Source organism: Austrofundulus limnaeus, unplaced genomic scaffold (genome assembly GCF_001266775.1).
Source record: "Austrofundulus limnaeus strain Quisiro unplaced genomic scaffold, Austrofundulus_limnaeus-1.0 Scaffold273, whole genome shotgun sequence".
Taxonomy (NCBI): Eukaryota; Metazoa; Chordata; class Actinopteri; order Cyprinodontiformes; family Rivulidae; genus Austrofundulus; species Austrofundulus limnaeus.
The window spans coordinates 99,061-118,056 of NW_013952675.1; the positions used below are offsets into that span (position 1 = coordinate 99,061).

Sequence of the window (18,996 nt, forward strand, 5' to 3'; positions counted from 1 at the left end):
TCCCGGTAATGATGTCCTTACTGAAGAAATAAAATATTCATTAAATAAATTAGCAATTTTTTCATGATCAGAAACAAGATGTCCATTTACTGAGATTTGTGAATTGTTATTAAAGTTTTATTGTTACTTTCACCTGTCACTGACTTAATCGTTTCCCATAATATTTTTGGATTCTTACTGGCTGAAATAATTTGATTTTACCTGTGTATGTGCTCAAGTGACTTGCACAGCTGGTATATGTAGAGTTTGACTGTGTGTTCAGGCAGTGGGGTTTTTCTTCCTGCAACAAACAAGCTTGTATTACAGAAACGCCACGTTTTTAAGTTCCACCTTTATTTTGAAATTTCTTTACCTTGTATGAACTCGTAGATGTTCATCTCCATCAGTTCACATATTAAAGACACCGTTCCTGTTTCTTTGTCACTGAAACGTTGCGGCGGATTATTAAAACGTGTCACAACAAACATAAAAAAAATACCACACAAAAATCTACACTACTCACAAAATCAGCTCATGCAGTTGGATGATGTTTGCGTGAGGACTCAGTCTCCTCATTGCCTGGACTTCCCGGAGGTTGTGGGCCTGTTCAAGACTTGGAAAGGAAGCGGTTTTGCTAAATTTACATTTTCTGATTTACAGGTACTCATTGTAGAGTATGAACACAAACATAAAAATGGTTATCCTGAACTTAGCACCAAAAAAATAAGGAAATATGTTTGGTAGATTTTTTTTTGTTGTAGCAATGCTTTTTGGCAATAAACCTTATAATGTGGGAAAGYCTTTTAAACTCTTATTAAATGGTGCCACATTTGTAAGGAACGTGCATTCATGGGATGAGCAGTGGAGCTAAGTATGTGGGTTGCGCACATGAAACACTGCCGAAATATCCGCTTATTGTGCTGTGGACACTTGTTTTTAGCTTCTGGTTCCCCCAGGTGCTGCCAATCGTGCCCGGTATACAATTAATTTGGCAAAAAGCATTGTTTACAACCAAGAAATAATCTACCAAACACAAATTTCCTTACTTTTTGTGCTAAATTTATATCAAATGGTGCAGTTTGAAAACGTTTATTACAGTAGTTTCCTGATAAATTGAAGTGCAATATGGGTCCACATTCAATGTAAACAAAGTCCTTAGCTGGCCATAGTTCGTGTATGTAAACAATTGTAGGTCGGTTTAACGACTGGACCTATCTCTAGTCAATGTGACTGTTTCCATGAGTAAACAAATAACATTAAAGGTTTGCTTGCAAGCTTTCTATATAAGGACACAGATCCWGATTTTATTTCCACTAATAAGTTTTAGTCTTTGCAACGAATACCATTAATCTGTTTTAGACTTAGAGTGTAATAAAGTTGAATAAATTGAATTAAATATTAGGTATTCTACATAATAAAATGTCAAAAGCATGCTTTCGTGCACCTAAATAGAAATATTAAATGATAAAAAGTGACACAACTTGAGGATGTCTGGCCAATGCTTGTTTCAAGCCTTGCTGCTCACCAAAAGTAAAAAGGGTGAGTTTACGTCTAAGGGCACACTTCAGGCAACACGGGGTGCCATGCTGCTGGCTCAAGTTTCAAGGGTCAAAACACGACAAGAGGACCGAACAGAGTCAGGAAGTGACACCGGTAACCCGACCAAGTGAACAAAACATACCTGTTAATCGTCTGCTTCATTATTTTACAGGCGTAAAACTTGCCATCCTTGACGCTCTGTGTTTTCAGCACCTCTGAAAACGTGCCCTCTCCAATTTTCTTTATTGTTTTGTAGCCTGAAACGGAATAATTAAAAAAAGAGAGAAATGAAAAGAAGAATAACTGTAGAAACACATAACACTTTGAGGGGGGGAAAAACATTTTAAGAATACATTTTGCTTCCCAAACAGTAGACATTCATAATAGTGTTGATGATGATTTTATTTAATGTTTTAACTAGGGATGCATGATATCTGCATTAWTATTGGTATCGGCTGATATTGGTCATTTTTTAGAACATCGGTATTGTTACATATGTAAAACTGGGCCGATATTAACATCCGATATGGATTTCCCACTTTTTATCTTTGTGTTTCTGTTTTTGGAGGGGAGACGGTTGGTTGAGCAGCATCTGTTCGATCATGATAGTGATAATGATGCTGCATAGCCAGGAATAACTAGGGAGCCATGTCAGAAGTTTGGTTGTTTATTTACAGTATCAAAAAATGCAAGTGTGTTTGTGTGCATATGTATAATATAATTTCTGTATTTGTGTAATATTAAATATCGGTTATCKCCCATAATGGCAATAATTATATCTGATATCGATATCGGCTGAAATTTTCATATCAGTGCATCCCTAGTTTTAACTGGCTTAATTCCTGGATGCAAAAATGTCTTTCTAAATGCAATCTTGTACTTTCAATGAAAGATTTTACTTAAAATAAATTAATTTAAAAAAGCTAGAAAATCAGGTTATCTTACTAAATTAAACTGACAATTTGTGGAGAAGTTGTCTTAACCATACTAACATTTAACGTTGACCTAAAAAGCAACTAAATTGTTTCTTTAAAAAATAATTTGTAATTCTATTTTTAATGGTTGAAATTATTTAGATTTAATACGTTTCCGGATTTTATTTATTTATTTTTTACTTAGCGTGACCAAAATACTAAATAAAGTTCAGACGAAAACACAATTTAACCAGTATAACTTAAATGTTTTTGAGCAATACGCATTTTATTTTTTAGACAATATTGTATGGTTTAAGGTAGCAAACATTTTTTTTTTTCAGATTCTCATCCTGACCGCCTGTCAGACACATTTTGTTTTCTACTTACAGTGAATTCCTTTGAGTCTTTGTCGCCTCATTTCCGTCTATTGTCTGTGACATGAGTATCTGTACWGTAAGTGCTCGTTTTAAGCCTGAGAATGAGGTGTTTCTCAGGCATCGAGGTGATAAACTGACACCGAAGTCTAGCCTAGCCTCGCTGTGAGTGACCGTCGCCTTGGTAACGGAGCACGCCTTCGCCCTCCGCTCTGACCCGAGGAACCCGGAAACTGAGCTCCTGTCACACCGACCCGCTCCCTCCGCGGGAAAATATTAGAATAAAACACGAAAGAAATAAAAATAAAAAAAGGCTCCGACAGTTGCTATAGTCAAGGTGATTTATTCGCAGCAGGCCCAGATTTTAGACATAACTGACTCTCGCGCCCATCTTTACCTTTTCTCCAGAGGTGGGCGGTTTTTTCACTCGGCCGCGGGTTGTTGTTCTGCATCTCCGCAGCATCCCCCCTGTTGTTCCAGTCTGTGCTCTGGCTCGTTTTGCACGCATTTCTCAGGCATGCTCTGTTCTTCAGGTCTATAAGCCAGTTTGAGTAGTGCATCATTGACGCACAGAAAAAGTTACGACGCCTACCATGAGCGTCTCAAGTAGTTTTACAGACGTAAATCCTGCAGAAGCCAAGCAGTAGAGTCACTACACTCACATATAACAGCAGACACAAGAGAGCATCAACTGCTGCTGTTCAGTGAGTGTAAAGACGTGGACCTGCTGGTATTTTGGACCTATCGGGCTTCCGTCTGTAGAAACTCATCTGCGRCTGCGCAAACCCCGCAGGCTCCTGGTGCATGTTTTCGCTCCTTGTTCCTCTGGAGATGTGAAAGTCTAAACTAGTTTTTTTCGTTTTTTACTTTAACCCAGTTCAGTCTGGATTTAAATCACAATGAAAACCAGATTCACCACCGTSGATATCAGGGCGGTTATTGCCGAAATCAATGCCAAGTAGGTGACAGGTGCTAGTTGTGGCTAAGCTAACTTTAGCCTGTTTCARTGTTTTTATTTACACATGCAGATTGACCATTCACTGATTTTAATCATTTTCTTTCACAGCTATATTGGCATGAGAGTAAACAACGTGTATGACATCGACAATAAGACGTATCTCATCCGTCTACAGAAGTAAGAACAGTTCAACTACTTGCTATAAACGTTTCAGACATTAGTTAAAAGTTCAAGTTCAAAATATCATTGTAGTTTTATGCCGAGAAATGAATGTGTCACTTTCTTAAAACCTTGAAAATCTCAGGCCTTATCACAACAGATCATGTTCAGTCCTTGCAGATATGCAAACAATGATTACTTACTTAAATTTAAATGTTCATTAAAATCTATTCAATGATTCGTGACATATTTTTGCTACTAAAAAGAGTTGACTCCAAATAGATAATGGGGTATTTTTAAACAAAGATCTTGTCTGAATCTAGTGGTTCTTAACACACACGTGTTCACCTGCACCTTTTAGTGATACCCTTTTGCGATTACAAAGTGTGGAAAACGAGACCTGAGAACAGTTTTGAAAAACACAATCGTAGCATAWAAAAATTATGTTAATGAAGAATATCCAGTTTGCACTTGAACTCAGGAGCGCCACATTCTGTTGCTGTTTCAGGCCAGACAGCAAAGCTGTTCTTCTGGTGGAGTCCGGAACTCGTATTCACTCCACAGACTTCGAATGGCCCAAAAACATGATGCCTTCAGGCTTTGCAATGAAAGTAAGTACATAGTGATGATTTCTTGTTAAAGTCCATGCTGTACGGATTATAACACATTAAAGCTATCTTAAAACTCATCTCTTCTCTTTGACCTTTGACACCATGAGATTATTTTTATTTTATTATTGTATTTTTGTTATTTTCTTTTATTATTATATTTTTTATTATTATTGTCTTTTAATTGGGTTTATGTGTTTTTATGGCTGTTTTAATGTACTTTCAGGCTTTTATAATGTATTGTGACTTCTGCTGTGTYTTATTGACTGTAACTGTACAGCACTTGTTTAATCACCTGAAACACTGACATAAACCAGAGGATGAGAAAAGCCAGAAAATGCAGACCGAAGCCACGTTGGCTGCATGCAAATGCAATTGTCATCGTATTAATCGTCATCTACTAAATGCCACAATTTATTGTGATAATTTTTATGTCAATATTGCCCAACCCTAATGCAGATGGATTTCTGGACTCTGCTTTACTGCATTTCATCATTTCTCACAGGAGATGAGTCTTCATTCACCATCAAATCCTCTTTTCTCTCAATAGTGTCGAAAGCATCTGAAGACACGCCGGCTAACGCAGATTAAGCAGCTTGGRATTGACAGGATCGTGGACATCCAGTTTGGTTCCGACGAGGCTGCCTACCACTTGATTGTTGAGCTTTACGACAGGGTTAGAGAGTCGCTCCCATCTACACGTCTCACAGCTTCGACAGTTCGTCCAGCTTCATTCAAATCACGTTTATTCACGTCCATTCCCAGGGCAACATCATCCTGGCGGATCACGAGTACACCATCCTGAATCTGCTGAGGTTTAGAACGGCCGAAGCWGAAGATGTTAAGATCGCTGTGAGGGAGCGGTACCCAGTGGAGAGCGCCAGACCCCCTGAACCTCTTATCAGTTTGGAGAAGTAACGTCATTTATGATGAATGTATAGATAAAGAAGACATACATCTGAAGTCGGTTAGCATTTACTTCATGAATGCACTGTAGTGGAGGAAACACTGGTATAAATGTTATCTTTTATYTAGACTTACTGAAATCCTGAGCAAAGCGTCAAACGGAGAGCAAGTGAAGAAAGTCCTGAACCCCCACCTGCGTGAGTTCATGAGTTCACTCAGCAAATATCACACACATTTGTAGAAGAGAGCCCCGAGCTACTCCTCAATCACAACCATTTTCACACACATCTTTTGGAGAACTTGTTTTTGAGATTCGTAACTCTGGCAAAATCTTTCTAAAAATGACAAACATGTTGCCTTTTATCCTTGGATATGACCAACAACTGTCAACAATGAGCAGTTGTGCAAGACAAAACAATTCAGTAACGCTGACAGAAACCTTTATAACTTGCATATCCACACGTCTCAGGTCTGCAGTTGACCTCCCATATGTTCTGGTCATTTTTATCATAGTCACACTGATCTATAAAGGAAAACAAACTTAAACATCAACATAAAAACCTGATTCCATCTTTGAAGCACGGCAGTGGAAGTATCATGTTTGGGTCTATTTAGGTCACAAATACCTGACTCAACATTAAAGAAAATCTTAATTTAAAATTTGTGTCAAGACAATTCATAGAAAAATGCATCAGCTAAGGGGAAATGACAAAAGTGTAATTTAACAGAACCATTTGAAAACGAAATATTATTTTTACAACTTTCATACAGGAATAAGACCACTTTTTCCAAGTTTTAAACGTTTTTAATTACAAAAAACACTTTTGTGTAACTATACTTAAGAGATTTCCTTCATTTCACACAGTTTAGAGTTAATATATCAGGTCAGCATTAGAACTAATCTTTGTTCTGTGTCCTTCTTCAGCCTATGGAGCCGCTCTGATAGAACACAGTTTAATTGAAGCAGGACTGCCCGGCTCGCTCAAAGTTGACGGTCAAATTGATGAAGGTATAGTGCGAAAGTGCTTTTTAATTTCTTTTAAATTAATTTAGTTTTTCGACTGGATTTGATCTGCCTTCTTTCTCAGTTTCACCAAAAATCCTGGCAGCCCTGCAGATTGCTGMAACCTACATGGAAAAAACTGAAACTTTTAGTGGCAAAGTAAGCAAGGAATCTTTTCTAAGTTGCGGTAAAGCGTGTCGAGATTGTTTACGATATGTTTTAACTCTGTTTTGTCATGTCAAGGGTTACATCATTCAAAAGAGTGAGAAGAAACCGAGTTTAACTCCAGGCAAACCCAGTGAGGAGCTCCTCACGTACGTTTTGTTTTGTTGCAAACACGTTTATATGTTGTTTCGTAGTTTATCTTAATAATAACGTCTCACTACAGATATGATGAATTCCATCCATTCCTGTTCGCTCAGCACGCAAAGAGCCCTTATTTGGAGTTTGATCGTTTTGACAAGGTAAAATATGACCAAAAAAATTAATAAAAATAACTCCTGTTTGTGAGAATGACTTACTGATGTTTTGATGCAGGCAGTCGATGAGTTCTTTTCTAAAATGGAGAGTCAGAAGATCGACATGAAGGCGCTGCAGCAGGAGAAACAGGCGCTGAAGAAGTTGGAAAATGTTAAGAAGGACCACGAGCAGAGGCTGGAGGCCCTGCACCAAGCACAGGTCGGCAGCAGCGAGAACAAACGTCTCACTTTGTGTTCCCAGCTTTTATTTCAGCGCTGTTTTCTCAACTCGGCTTGCTTTTGGCAGGAGGTGGACCGAGTCAAAGGAGAACTCGTGGAGATGAATTTGCCCATCGTAGAGCGGGCGCTGCAGGTGGTGCGCAGCGCTCTGGCCAACCAGGTGGACTGGACAGAAATCGGCATCATCGTGAAGGAAGCTCAGGCTGCCAGTGACCCTGTGGCCTGCGCCATCAAGGAGCTGAAGTTGCAGACCAACCATATCACCATGCTTTTAAAGTGAGACCACCTGACAAAATACCTGTCTGAAATCTGTGCTGCATTGTGTGATTTTTTTTTATATTATTTTTATTTTTGCCCCCACCAGAAATCCTTACATTTCTGAGGAGGACCAGGTTGAGGAAGAGAAAAAAGATGTAGTGGAGGAGAAAGGGAAGAAAAACAAGAGTAAAGACAAAGGACAAAGCAAGAAGCAGCAGCGGAACAAGCCCATGTTGGTGGATGTGGATCTCGGCCTGTCAGCTTATGCTAACGCCAAACGGTAGTTTTGCTGTTGGGACACAGAAACATGTATTATGTGGGAAAAAAAGTTTATCGATGCTCGAGCTCATTGCTGTTTTACTTTAAGGTACTACGACCACAAACGCAGTGCAGAAAAGAAGGAACAGAAAACCATGGAAGCAGCAGGCAAGGTGAGGCAACTGCAGCTTTTAATTAATACTATAATGATTAAAACGTCAGTTTTAGCAGCTTTGCAAAATGAACTAATGAGCACATTTTCATTTAATGCCCCTTTCAAAGGCTATGAAATCTGCAGAGAAAAAAACTCAACAAACACTAAAGGAAGTTCAGACCGTTACCACCATTCAGAAGGCCAGGAAAGTCTACTGGTAAGATGCTGTATGACTTTAGATACCACTCCAATTCCAATAAAGCTGGGATGTAGGCACCAAATTCAAAATGAGTGAATATTTGAAAAAAACAAAACAATAAAGTTATCAGTTTGAACAATAAATATCTTGTCTTTGTAGTGTATTCAATTGGTTATAGGTTGAAAAGGATCATTTCTGTTTTTATGTTTTACACAACATCCCAACTTCATTGGAGTTGGGGTTGTACATACGGAGGCTTTCATCAGCGGAAAAGCACTGGAGTTTTAACTGGAAACCGTATCTGTCTCTGTGGTTTCAGGTTTGAGAAGTTCCTGTGGTTCATCAGCTCCGAGAACTACCTGGTCATTGCAGGAAGGGACCAGCAGCAGAACGAGATGATTGTGAAACGCTACCTTCGGGCAGGCAGGGAAACTTTTCTCTGCCTCTAATAACGAATTCGCTCCCAAGACGTTACCGGTGGACGATGTTCTGACAGTAACTGGTTCGTCTCATCGTTTTTATTTTTCACTCTCAGGTGATATCTACGTTCATGCTGACCTCCATGGAGCGACTAGTTGTGTCATCAAAAACCCTTCAGGTAAACTGTAGTTTATAAATCGTGACTACTTTTACTCAGATCACAGTGACAGTTGATGCTTTATGTTTTATTTGTTGTGGATGAACTTGTTTTTCCTCCAGGTGATCCCGTTCCTCCCCGGACTCTGACAGAAGCTGGCACTATGGCTGTGTGTTACAGCGCCGCTTGGGATGCCAAGATCATCACCAGTGCTTGGTGGGTCCACCATAACCAGGTTAGTCACCTGCTGTGGTCGTTCCGTTACACTGATCCAGAAAACTGGAGCGATGTAGGATAAGACTGATCCTCGCAAGCTGCAGCCTGCAGAAACCTAAATGTTTTATTTTCTGCAGCTGCTTTGACATCGCTAAATGTGCTGACAAGTCAGTTTGTCTTGATCTTTATCACAAGAAGATGATCTTTGTTTTAAAGTACCTGTGACATTCATATCCATGAAATACAAAAAGTCAAAGAAAATATATTTAAATTTAAGAAACTTAGCATAATTACATGATTTTATCTATTATGTCACATAATTGGCATATTTTCTTTTGAATTTTGCTCAGCTAAAGTGAAACAGGAAGTGACATGAAATGGGAACTCTTTGAGAAAGATAACTCCCTGTTTTTTGTTTATTTAAACAATATTATTTGAACTCTGACTCTTTCTCATATCTTTGTGATAGTGATTAAAATAATCTCTATAGTCTGTGTTGTCAGCCTTTGTAGCAACGCTCGTTCACATGCAGACATTCCCCTTTGACATCACTTCCTGTTACTTCACATGCAAAAATCTCAACAACTGTTCATCTCAGCGGTGTGAAATCTTTTTTTTACAAAATGCTATCARCGTTATCTTTCCAAAAATACATTCATATTTATTAGAAAAAATGACATCACAGGCACTTTAACGTCCCAGTCTGGTTTAGTGGATCACTGTTCATTTTAGCTCACGATCCGCTTCAGCTGTTGGAAACGTTTTATAGCTAAAGACTGAATAAGCTTTGTTTTTACAGGATAATTATTTAATTTTAGTTTCACAATAGTTGCAACAAAAATTCTAAGCAAGCAGGTTGTTTTTGGACTCTGCTGGATGCATAGTTACTGCGTTTAACTCCTCATCAAATGTTTGCAAAGCAGTTGTCATTTTGCTCAATCAGTAGAAACACAGTATTAGCTTAATGTAGAAGTATTTTTGGATGTTTTCAGGTGTCAAAAACGGCTCCAACAGGAGAGTATCTGACCACTGGGAGTTTCATGATTCGAGGTATGACTCCACATCTTTTAAACCCAGCCGACAACACATTGTTTTCAGGACAAATGATCTAATTGCTCCTCTTTTATAAATCTCTTTTCGTCAGGAAAGAAAAATTTTCTGCCTCCCTCCTACCTGATCATGGGTTTTGGTTTCGTTTTCAAGGTAAACGCCAACTTCGAAGTCTTCTACCTGTTAAATCCAAACACTGAAGTTGCCGTTTCGTTTGCCCCTCACAGGTGGACGATCAGAGTGTGTTTCGACACAGAGGGGAGCGGAAAGTAAAAACAGTCGAGGAGGACATGGAAGAGGTCACATCCAGAGCCGCTGAGCTGCTGGAGGAAGGGGAGGAGCTGATAGGTTGGGAGAACAAATATTAAACTGCGTTTGTGGAAAAACTCCAGTCGACTGAGAGAGCTGCTCCTCTTCCTCTCACAGGGGATGACAGCAGCAATGAAGATGGAGAGTCGAAGGAGGTGGAAAACAAACTGATGGAAGAGGAGAAAACTGAGAGCGGGGAGGTGGATGCTGCAGATGCAGGGGGGATGAAGAGCAATCCAGAGGAGCACAAGGAGGAAGACAGCAGCGAGGAAGAAGAGGCAGAGGAATTCAGCTTCCCAGATACGACCATCTCCCTCTCTCATTTACAACCAAACAGGTAACGTTGGCACCAGCTAAGGAATTGAAAGCCTTTCCACGAGTTTTACAATACAACTTTATTTATAAAGCACTTTAAAGTGCATGTGACATCAATTTTTTTATAATAACTATGAATGTATTTTTGGAAAGATAACATTGATAATATATTGTAAAAAAGATTTCACGCCGCTGAGATGAGCAGTTGTTGAGATATTTGCATGTGAAATAACAGGAAGTGATGTCAAAGGGGAATGTCAGCATGTAAACAGAGCGTTGCTAAAATGGCTAACAACACAGACTGTAGAGAAGAATTTGATGTTTCTTTAGAATATTTTAATCACTATCATAAAAAGATGAGAAGGAGTCAGAGTTCATATAATATTGTTTCAATAAACAAAAACCAGGAAGTTTTCTTTCTCACAGAGTTCCCCTTTGATGTCACTTCCTKTTTCACTTTAGCTGAGCCACATTCAAAAGAAAATTTGCCAATTATGTGACATAACGGGTCAAATCATGTGTATTATGCCAAGTTTCTTAAATATAAATATATTTTCTTTGACTCTTTGTATTTCATGGATATGCATGTCACAGGCACTTTAAAACTAACTGTAATGGCCAGAGTTTGATTTGATTTGATTTATTGATTCAACAGAAAAAGATTACTAAAAATTAAGCTTGACTCAGCATAATTGCTGTTTTACAGCAGGTTCCTGTTCTGCAGCACATAAAACACTCAGAATTACAGCATCACAATCACATCATTGTACACCATAGACACAAAGACAAACAAGCATACCAAATTTCARRAAGGCAGCATTTGCAAAATAGGACGTCTAAAWATGAGCASAACAAMAAGTGTCCAGCAGATGGCAGACAAGATTCTTCTTAAAGGGCTGCAGTTTTGAAATGGACTTTGTTTTGAGGAATGTCATTCCATGCTTTAGTATAAACATAGAAGAAAGACCTCTGGCTGTAACAGTTTTTAAAAGTTGGTAATATCAKTTGTCCTTTTGTAACAGATCTAGTTGAAGAGTGCTGCTGTGCACATAAAATCAAACATTAAAAACAATAAAATATGTGAAATGAGCCATTAAATCATAAAAACAACAAACTAAGCAATAAAAAACATATTACCGTTAGTTAAAAGCCAAGGAGAAAAAAATGTCTTGAGCAGATTTGAAAACAGGAAGTGAGTCGGCCTATCTGTATAAAGGCAGCTCATTCCACAATTCATCATCTGAAAATGCTCCATCAGCTACTTGAAATAATATTTATTTTTGTTTCTAGGAGTGCTCAGAACCCTGGCTTCAATAAAGAAATAACAACGCAGGTAATGATTAGTATCCTCAGGTCATTTTAGATTGTTTCATAATACAATTTAAAGCATCTCCTTTCTTTAGGCTGAGGTGGATTCACAAGGAAAGAAACACATGAGTGCCAAACAGAGAAGGTGAGCGACTGAAAAAAAAAACGACATGAACGCAAACCATTTGTTTTATTATTTAGGCTTTTGAATTAGAGGTGTTAGTGTTGGCTGTTTTTTTTTTTTCTTTTAGAGAAGAGAAGAGGAAGAAGCAGAGACAGGAGGGTTGGGACGCAGAGGACAAGAATGAGGTCTTGTCTGCGGGGTCAGCTGGGGATCAGGGGCCTAAAAGTGGAGGCGGCCCCACGCAGCAACCTCTGAAGAGAGGCCAAAAGGTGAGAGAAGACAGAGTTAAAACATTTATTATTTTGTAATAAGTCTTCCTTGTTTTACGTATGATGTAAAAGAATGGTCACAGTAAACCAGGGCTATTCAACTGGCAGCCCGCGAGTGACCAAAGTTCGGCCTGCCAATTGGTTCATTCATCTCTTAAGCCCAAACCCCCAGTTTTCTACTTTAATTACTATAAGTTATTTTAGTTGAACCTAGACTTGTTTGGTATCTACAGAAACATCAGAATCTTGGCTACAAGCTGGTAAAAACCATTTCTATGTACATCCAAGACAGTTAAAACTACAAGCAGCTGAAGATAAAACTATGAAAGTGAAAATAAAATTGGTTTAAAATTTTGGCAAGTCAGAGATATCAAAATATTTTGTGGTAAATAAGAGGCATAATATGTTTTTCTTTTATTGTCACTACATTTATTTAATAGGGTTCTGTATGTTTTCATGATTAAATACAGCAAAATAAACTATTTCAAAGGTAACAGATCTTTGTAATACTTGGTTTATTTACATAACAACTTTAATTGCTGGATGTTCGGCCCCTGAGCTGTTGGTCTGCATTAACTGTGGCCCCCGGACCAATTTAGCTGAATAGCCCTGCAGTAAATGATTTGGGCTCAGTATGTTTTTAAACAACCTATAAGCTAAAACTAAAGAGGATGAGGATTCAGTAAAAGCACCACTGCGTCTCCTGCGATCTGAACAGAACAAGATGAAGAAGATCAAAGAGAAGTACAAGGACCAGGATGAAGAGGACAGGGAGCTGATGATGCAGCTGCTCGGGGTGAGGAAGAACAAGCTGTGCAACTTTAAATGTGCTGAAAAGTGATGTGAACACTGTGTCCACAGTTCTAAAGAGAGAAACTCTTCTCTCCCTTTAGTCGGCCGGTTCCTCCAAGGAGGAGAAAGATAAGGGGAGAAAGGGGAAGAAGGGAAAAGGGAAGGAGGAGCCCGTCAGGAAACCGGCCCCTCAGAAACAACAGCAGAGACCTCGAAGTGTTGCAACAGAGGTGAAGAAACCRGAGGAGGAGGAGGAGAGGCAGGCTGGAGGACAGGGAGGTCCTGCTGAACAGGAGGACAAGGTAACAACGTTCAGTGAAGATGAAATGAATGGAAAACGTGTTGAAATCTTTAAAATACTCCTGTTTTTTTTCTTCTTCTTCCAGGAAGATGAAGTGGATCAAGACAATCCCGGAGCAGAGGTTGGTTTGAACCTTTGAACGTACACACTTTGAAAGAAAACTCGTCTTTTYCTCCAGAGTTCCTTCATTCTCTTCTTTGTCGGAATCAGGAAGCAGAAACTTTGCTGACGTCTCTGAGCGGCCAGCCTCACGCTGAGGATGTGCTGCTGTTTGCCGTGCCAGTCTGCGCTCCGTACACCGCCCTCTCCAACTACAAGTATGCGTGCAAACCTTTATTTTGTGTGTGAGAAAAACACAAACACACTTCAAGGTTAATGAGAAGTTTGTTGTCCACAGATACAAAGTGAAGTTAACACCGGGTTCTCAGAAGAAAGGAAAAGGTATGCATGGATTATTGTTTGATTTATCTTTRATGTTGTCACAGTTAAAAACTTTTTTTTCTTTTTTGTTTTAACAAGCTGCTCGAACTGCGTTGTTCAGTTTTATCAAAGCCAAAGAGGCCTCATCCAGAGAGAAGGACCTGTTCYGCAGTGTCAAGGTAAGAAAAAAAGAGGTGTCGTGTTAAATAATACGTTTCAAWCCACTGGACTGTGGTGGCCCAGAAGGGTCAACAACATGCAAAAACCACAACGGAAGAAGAATACAGACAAAGGACTGTGGCTGGGGGAGTTTGAGTAGAAAAGTMCAACATTAGCACTGTCTAGTTCAGGGGTTCTTAATCTTTTCGACTTTGGGGCCCAAATTGTTGAATCAAAAGCAGCATGAGGCCCATTCAGACATTAACAATGTACTGATCGAAGTGAGAATTGATCTAAAGCTTTGTTTAATTTGTATTTTAATACAGTTTAACTAGCATAGACCTCATCAAATAAATCACAAGACATGATTATGACAAACATTTACATACCTGCCAACATTTGCTGGTGCCAGTGAGGGACAAATTAAACGTATTAGCGTGCACCAACAGCACAAAGTGATCCTAGAAGGGTCCGGATGCATACCCCCTAGAAAATTTAGAAAAAAAATACTGAAAACTATGCATTTTTCAGCCATTTGAAGTGCRTRTTTCTAAATACTTGGGATTTAGAAAAACATAAAGCTGTTGTATATTTATTGAAAGGACAGTGCCTTACAACTTTGAGATGAACTTTATCTGAGATCATAGTTGAAATTAAAATTAGTTCTACTCTTATTCTTGTGTTACTCACTAAACACCCTGAGGTTGCCTGTAACAAAATGCATTAACCTGTAATGACACAGAAAAACTGAAAAATAGAAAATACAACTTGCCCTACTGTTTGGTCCAATYTTTATGGTATTTAYCTATTCCTCTGRTGGCTCTCTTTATGAGCTGTGAAAYTTCTGATATGTGGAAAAAAAAAGTAGGGATGCACRGTATCTACATTAATWWCGGWATCGGTCCGATAAGTAAAACTGGGACGTCCARWATTGATTTCTCACTTTTTATCTTTGTGTTTCTGTTTTGGGAGGGGAGATGGTTGGTTGAGCGACATCTATTTGATCATGATAGTGATACTGATGCTGCGTAACCAGGAATAACTGAAGTAGGGAGTCATGTCAGAGGTCTGGCAGTTTTATTAAATGTATCAAAAAAAAAAAGACTCAAGTGTGTTTGTGCGTTTATATATAATATAATTTGTGTGTTTGTGTAATATCGGTAMATATCRGTTATCGGCCATAACAGCAATAWWTAYATCGGATATTGATATCGGCTGAAATTTTCATATCTGTTAGGATTGAGCATAATCGTATTGTGTGCAATTAATCGTCAGGAAAAACAATCGATTACTTTTTGGCACTTGGTGATTAATACAATTAAAGCCACCAGGCAGAGTCCGCTCGGTGCTCCTCTCCGCTTCAAATATGACCAACATTGAAAAAAAAAAAGTTCTGTAATGTATTAATCTATCAACACAGTTTTAATTTGATGTACAGCCTGAAGTCTGTAATTTTGACACAATTTGGAACAGATTTTTATGAAGAGCAAATCTTTCCCACTAAATTGGTCATGTGACCGGGACATGAGGGTGTCCAGGGACTCCAKRGKRTTAATCGTCAMATTAATCRTTATCGGCTAAATACCACAATTAATCGTGATTARTTWTTTTGCCAATATTGCCCAACTCTAATATCGGTTCATCCCTACAAAAAAAATCAAAAAATAAACAACATCCCATCCCTCACGCACTATTTTTTCTGACAGCCTCAGTAACTAAAGATCACTTTTATACTATTACCCCCACCACCACAAACACACATTCACACACACACATACACAAAAAATATTTTTACATATGTATATTATTTATTTATTTTACCAGAAGCTTCATATTTGTGACAAATTCTAGATGCTGTTTTAGTTTGGAGGGCTTTAGTGTTTTGTTTGATAGCTAGTCCCATGGCTATCTGTTAAAGTCTGCATTATACTTACTTTAGAAAAATATGTTTCCATTTCTCTAACTTTTTTTGAGGCCCTCAGTGTGGTGATCACTACGGAAGCTGAGAGCGGACATTTTCCGCCATTAACACAGCGTTTTCTCATTTTAACGAGTTAATTTCCCAATGGTTTTCCTCTTGTGTATCATTCGTTAACCATGGACGGCCCATGGTCCTCAGCCGGTCAGCAATGAAGTTTASTATTTCATAACATGGGCTGAAATCGCCCAATTATGGGTCGTGGCTCGAGGGTYAAGAATCTCTCTTTTTGTTGATGTGCTTTTGCTTTTTGTTGACCCTTCTGGACCACCGTATTAGACAGATTTGAATGAAACTCAAATTAATCACTGGATGTAAATCTACAACTGACGTTTTGGAAAATGGCTGCCACAGCTAAGCAACTTTCCTCAAACACACAAAAAAAGGCCAAAATTCAGTTGATTTTACAGATATTAAGCTACATTTTGGTGTGATAGTAGCTAAAGGTAATCTCCAACTCAACTGATAGTGCGAGATCTGTTTGTGAAAACTCGTGCATCAGCTCTTGTTGATTTTTGTCATTTTATTGTTCTTTCAGGATGCAGACYTATCCAGAAACATGCCTGGGAAAGTGAAAGTGTCTGCGCCAAACCTGCTGGCTGCCAAGAAGAAATAATTAGAAAMCTGCCAAAACTTGCACAGAACTGCAAACTGGTGAAACTTAATTTCCATTTTAAATCATCTAAGTTGCAGGTTTCCCATTTAATACAGAACTTTGTTTAAATAAGAGCTCTTTAATTGTAAAAACTGATTGTATTTCCTCATCAACATGTAAAAAAAATGTTAAAGAAGCCTCCTTTTGTGGATTTTATTTTTTATTAGTGTCCAAAGTAGATGCTACAGCAATTGTAAGCAGTGTTACCAATTAAAATAAAATGGAAAAACAAAAACAGTCATTTTGTGCAAACCAGGCCAGTACAAACAAAGCCCTACTGACATGAGGCATTTCAGTGCAACGTGGCTCAACATTGTTTTTTTTACACTTGCTTCTATTAACTTATTAAATTAAAACTGCTACAGGAGTCACTTGTACCAAAGGCTATAWAAGCCTCTTTGAGAACATAAAAATTAAACTTTCCCCAAACATCTTCAGTTTATTTACAWATAAGAGTTAACATTTACGCAATTCCTAAAGAGACAGATTTGAGTTTCATGAAGCAATGAAGYGTGGTTTATGGTTTGTGAGAGCAAAGATGAAACATTTGTGTAAAAATAAAGGAAAAACTATCAAGCTAAATGTTAGTTGAATCCAGAAAAGACTGAAAGCAAACTAAGCTCAGTTTGGATTCTGCATCTTTGTATTTAGCATTAAGAGGTTTTTGACATTTTAAGATGGTAAGACCAAACTTGTTTTCMCTCCAGCCTTCTTTACAAGTTGAAACAGTAAAAGTTTGGATTTACTTTTTATATTGGAATATAGTGAAAACATAAGCATGAATTAATCCTGAAACTGCAAAAACAAACAAACAAAAAAAAAAACCAGCGTGGATTTTATCTGTATCAACAAGCTAAAAGATCAGCAGCTCCACAGAGGGTTCAAGTAGCCTGGCCAAAAAAATAAAAATAAAATAAATCAATAAAATAGGAAGGTGACAAACACTAAAAATGCCTTGAGGTTGTCGAGGGTTCTCAGAGCACTTATTTTCCYGTCTGAGGCTGGAATTTTCTGCTTTTGGACCGCACTAGCCACGKTGACAACGAGCTGTATGTGTGATAGCAGGAAACGATCAGAATGACTGAGGGAGCAGATTGTCTGGACACTAAATATTGTTGCTGATTGTGCCAAAGTCAGAGAGACTTCGCAGTGCTTTTCTTCCAGGGRAAAAACAAAAACAAATGCTATGGGGCCAACACATCATCAGGATTACAAATACAAAGTTGTTGACTATTGCTCTGACTTCTCAAGTGTCCAACACATCGAATTAACGAGCCTGCTGTGACAGAAAGAGGTTTCCGTACAAACGTAGTGTTCTGCTGTCCTCCTGGACTAAGATCCCAGAGTGTTGACGTGGGACATTCTCAGTTTGAGGCTGTGCAGGAGATGTTTAGGTAAGCAGTCCCAGTAACAAGACAAACGTTCCCTGTGCTGCAGAATGGTCTCCATACAGAACCTGAGGAATAAAACAGTATAAAAATTAAAAATCCATCCATGTGCTCGGCTGTTTGCTTCTATCCACACTCACCGAACTAATGATTTAGGCTGGACGTTAAAAACCAGCAACTCGTTGCTGTGAGCCTGTAAAAAAGGAGAATAAAAGAAAAAGTGAAATTCAAGAAATAAAAAAGGGGAGGAATTTGTGAATAAAGCTCGAGTGTGCATCTTACAGCTCTCTGATGAGACAAAAGGTTGTTGGCACACCCGCCGAACACAAACACCTCCCCGTCGGGGCCGGAGCACGCCGTGTGCCACAACCTGGAGACAAAAACACAAAAGTTTCCGTCCAGCTGAAGCCTGAGCGACGAGCCCGCCGCTGAACATTTCACTGTTTTCAGCAGGAAGAGAGACGTACCTGGGGCTCTCTGTGTGACCGTGGTTGAAAGGTTTCCATTCATTCTTGCTGACGCAGTACAGCCAACCATCACCTGGGAAACAAGAGCATCTCTGTGGAACTGCAGGCAACAAAGCTAATCGCTCGGGTGTCTCCCTACAGGTCAAAGGTCAAACTCACTCAGCGTTTCTCTCTCAGTGGTGAAACCTCCAAATAGGAAGATTTGGTCTGATGATACGGGCGTGAAGGAGTGCCAGGACCGGCCCACGGGACCCTGCTGAGGAACACTCCTACACCRCAACACATCCAACATTTAATAGAGATTTATATTTTCATGAGAAATTTAATGTAAATTCCAAGCTTAATTTACAATAAGAGACAACTCTGCTGAAAYCATCATTTTAGGCACTGCGTTAAATGCTGTAGAGGTTTTATCACATACTTAAATATATAAAATCATCATATATCAAAATATCAGAATCAGAATTATGTTTTGTATAGTGGTATTAATTTATATTTTCAGATCTTCCAAGGTGCCATTTATGGAACTCTGTGCATAGTTGCCCAAATCAAATTCTGGAAGTGGTCATTCAACTAGATCTGTTACAAAAGGACAACTGATATTACCAACTTTTAAAAACTGTTAYGGCCAGAGGTCTTTCTTCTATGTTTATACTAAAGC

General features: G+C 38.7%; 3 protein-coding genes across 4 annotated transcripts in view; 1 reads left to right on the forward strand and 2 right to left on the reverse strand.

Moving 5' to 3' along the window:
- Window positions 1–201: 201 nt before the first annotated feature.
- Window positions 202–3,488, reverse strand: LOC106526348 (MAPK/MAK/MRK overlapping kinase; the record flags this gene model as incomplete). Its single annotated transcript, XM_014020935.1, is given in 5 exon segments — window positions 202–280; window positions 353–423; window positions 503–592; window positions 1,661–1,775; window positions 3,204–3,488. Coding segments are annotated over 5 exon segments (521 nt in total), but the record flags the coding sequence as incomplete, so codon positions are not given.
- An 83-nt stretch (window positions 3,489–3,571) lies between these two features.
- nemf (nuclear export mediator factor) lies at window positions 3,572–17,284 on the forward strand. Its single transcript, XM_014020934.1, has 32 exons — window positions 3,572–3,764; window positions 3,873–3,941; window positions 4,432–4,534; window positions 5,082–5,207; window positions 5,297–5,445; window positions 5,567–5,634; window positions 6,363–6,446; window positions 6,526–6,599; window positions 6,684–6,754; window positions 6,829–6,904; window positions 6,978–7,118; window positions 7,206–7,414; window positions 7,503–7,676; window positions 7,764–7,827; window positions 7,937–8,025; window positions 8,327–8,430; window positions 8,543–8,605; window positions 8,707–8,819; window positions 9,793–9,850; window positions 9,945–10,003; window positions 10,078–10,198; window positions 10,277–10,496; window positions 11,765–11,807; window positions 11,878–11,927; window positions 12,034–12,175; window positions 12,894–12,971; window positions 13,069–13,269; window positions 13,354–13,389; window positions 13,479–13,585; window positions 13,666–13,709; window positions 13,788–13,867; window positions 16,364–17,284. Exons 1-32 carry the CDS (start codon window positions 3,706–3,708, stop codon window positions 16,439–16,441), a joined length of 3,153 nt encoding a protein of 1,050 aa, XP_013876388.1. The 5' UTR covers window positions 3,572–3,705; the 3' UTR covers window positions 16,442–17,284.
- klhdc2 (kelch domain containing 2) overlaps window positions 16,628–18,996 on the reverse strand; it is a 7,032-nt gene continuing 4,663 nt past the window's right edge. For both annotated transcript variants that reach the window (XM_014020936.1, XM_014020938.1), the window contains exons 10-14: window positions 18,495–18,604; window positions 18,336–18,408; window positions 18,151–18,238; window positions 18,009–18,061; window positions 16,628–17,936 (exon numbers count right to left, since the gene is read on the reverse strand). In XM_014020936.1, the coding sequence (XP_013876390.1) occupies window positions 17,813–17,936; window positions 18,009–18,061; window positions 18,151–18,238; window positions 18,336–18,408; window positions 18,495–18,604 (448 nt within the window). In that variant the 3' untranslated portion in view covers window positions 16,628–17,812. The remainder of the gene's footprint in view (window positions 17,937–18,008; window positions 18,062–18,150; window positions 18,239–18,335; window positions 18,409–18,494; window positions 18,605–18,996) is intronic.